The sequence below is a fragment of the Panicum virgatum genome, chromosome 1K, assembly GCF_016808335.1.
Source record: "Panicum virgatum strain AP13 chromosome 1K, P.virgatum_v5, whole genome shotgun sequence".
NCBI classification, from domain to species: Eukaryota; Viridiplantae; Streptophyta; class Magnoliopsida; order Poales; family Poaceae; genus Panicum; species Panicum virgatum.
The window spans coordinates 16,469,579-16,471,529 of NC_053136.1; the positions used below are offsets into that span (position 1 = coordinate 16,469,579).

At 55.7% G+C, this 1,951-nt stretch overlaps 1 protein-coding gene across 1 annotated transcript; it reads left to right on the forward strand.

Moving 5' to 3' along the window:
* The first annotated feature begins 258 nt into the window (after positions 1–258).
* LOC120653296 (putative F-box protein At3g16210) lies at positions 259–996 on the forward strand. The gene has a single exon (XM_039931066.1). The coding sequence runs from the start codon at positions 259–261 to the stop codon at positions 994–996; it is 738 nt and encodes a 245-aa protein (XP_039787000.1).
* The last annotated feature ends 955 nt before the right edge of the window (positions 997–1,951 follow it).

Sequence of the window (1,951 nt, forward strand, 5' to 3'; positions counted from 1 at the left end):
CCGCATACAAAATTCAAAATCCCGTCCTTTTCCCGTCCTTCAGTTCTATATAATAGAGTGAACGCCACATTTTTTGGGACCGGAGATGCCGCACCTTTTTTGCGCGTGGTGGTTAATTACCTAGTTTTCTGTAGCAGCCGCATCCAAACTTCAAAATCGATCCCGTCCTTCAGTTTTCCCTATATAAACGCTAGCCACTGATGAAGGGAGTCCAGCTAACTGATGAAGGGAGTCCAGCTCCGGCGAGCCAGCACCACCATGCTCAAACCACAGAGTGATGAGGAGGCCACGGTGAATGCCACGAGAGCAAGGAGTTCCAGGAGACGCCTTGCTGCCACCTCGTTCCTCCCGGAGCTGCTCGTCGTGTGGGAGATCCTCGTCCGCCTCCCGGCGGCGGCGCTCCTCCGCTGCCGCGCGGTCTGCCGCTCCTGGCGAGACCTCACCTCCACCTCCGAATTCCTCCCCGCCCACCACCTGCGCCAGCCGTCGCTCCCGCTCGTCTCCTTCTGCGGCGAGATCGACGCCTGCCGAAGAAACGTCGACGCCGGCCTCGACGCCTTGGACTTCCGGCGACGCCCCGCCGAGCGCCGCCCTGTGCTCCGCTTCAGCGACTACAGCCGCCGCGGCAGCTTCAAGGTCCACGCCTCCTGCGACGGCCTGCTGCTGCTGTCCCTCTCCAATAATACCTTCTACATCTGCAACCCGGCCACGCGCCAGTGGACCACACTGCCCAGCCTCCATGGCGGCGTCGCGGGGCTCTACCGGCACAGCTCGTCGGGCGAGTACCGCATCTTGTACAAGCAGTGGACAGATGAGGATGATTTCGTCTGCTACTACGTCCGCACCGTGGCCTCCTCCGCGAAGCCAACGTGCGTTGAGCCGCCAGCAGCTTCGCCGCCCATGGGGCGCACGCCGTCGGTCCTGCTCCATGGCTGCATTCACTGGCTCCCCGACTGCTCGCACCTCGCAGGAAAAGGCCGGTCTGGTTGTTTTTGATACGGTTGCTGAATCATTTAGGGCCAGGCGGATGTCTTGTCCAACCGTTGGCAATTCGCCACGGGCGAATCTGTTTGAGATGGACGGCACGCTTGGCATCAGCCATGCTGATGAGAGCAGCATGATACTGAAGCTATGGGTGCTGCAGGACTACGAGACGGAGGCGTGGTCACTCAAGTACCGGATCCGACTTCCAATAATTGAGGTGAAAAGGACTCCTTACGCTAGGCCGCCGCAGTACAGTTTCAACGGGGTCCTTGTGTCCAAGGAAGGGGATGTGCTGTTCTGGTCCGACGACCGTTCTCGTGGTCACCTTTTTCACTGCGACAGCAAGGGCAAGTTGCTTCAGAAGCTCCATGGGGAATTGGGGATCATGTGTCTTCAGGTGTTAGTGGACAGTGGTTCAAAGAAAGCCTCGTCAGGCATGACTTCTTCGAGAGGCAAGATGGCTGTCGCCGTCGCCGCGTGAGCCAGCCGCGGTTCTTTTCAGGACTCTAGTACACAGTTGTTTTGTGCTCCGCCCTTGCCTGTCTAGCTATAGTACTTTCGAGTAACTAGAGTAGGTTGATGCGCTGAGGCACATGCGTGCATTGCCGGTCTCCAGGCTGCATCAGACTGGGGCATGCAACATGTTATCTTGGAGACGGATTCGCAAATCATGGTGAAGGCGTTGCGAACGGAAGAATATGATCGTGCGTCGAATGGAGTACTTTTCAGAGAGGCAAAATTTCTTATGTCTTCAATTCTTCATTGTTGGAGTTTTAGGAAAGTGATATTCACTGTTAAGGAAAAACAAACAACATTAAGAAAACGTTTGATCCACCTAAACGTGATTAAAAAAGTTAATGGGCGGTAATCGGTGGGCCCAGATTAGTTTCCAAATTGAGGGCAAGGCCCTGCACCCGCATCACTATAAATCTAAGGTGTGGCTGACTCATTTTTATCATCTGAAAAA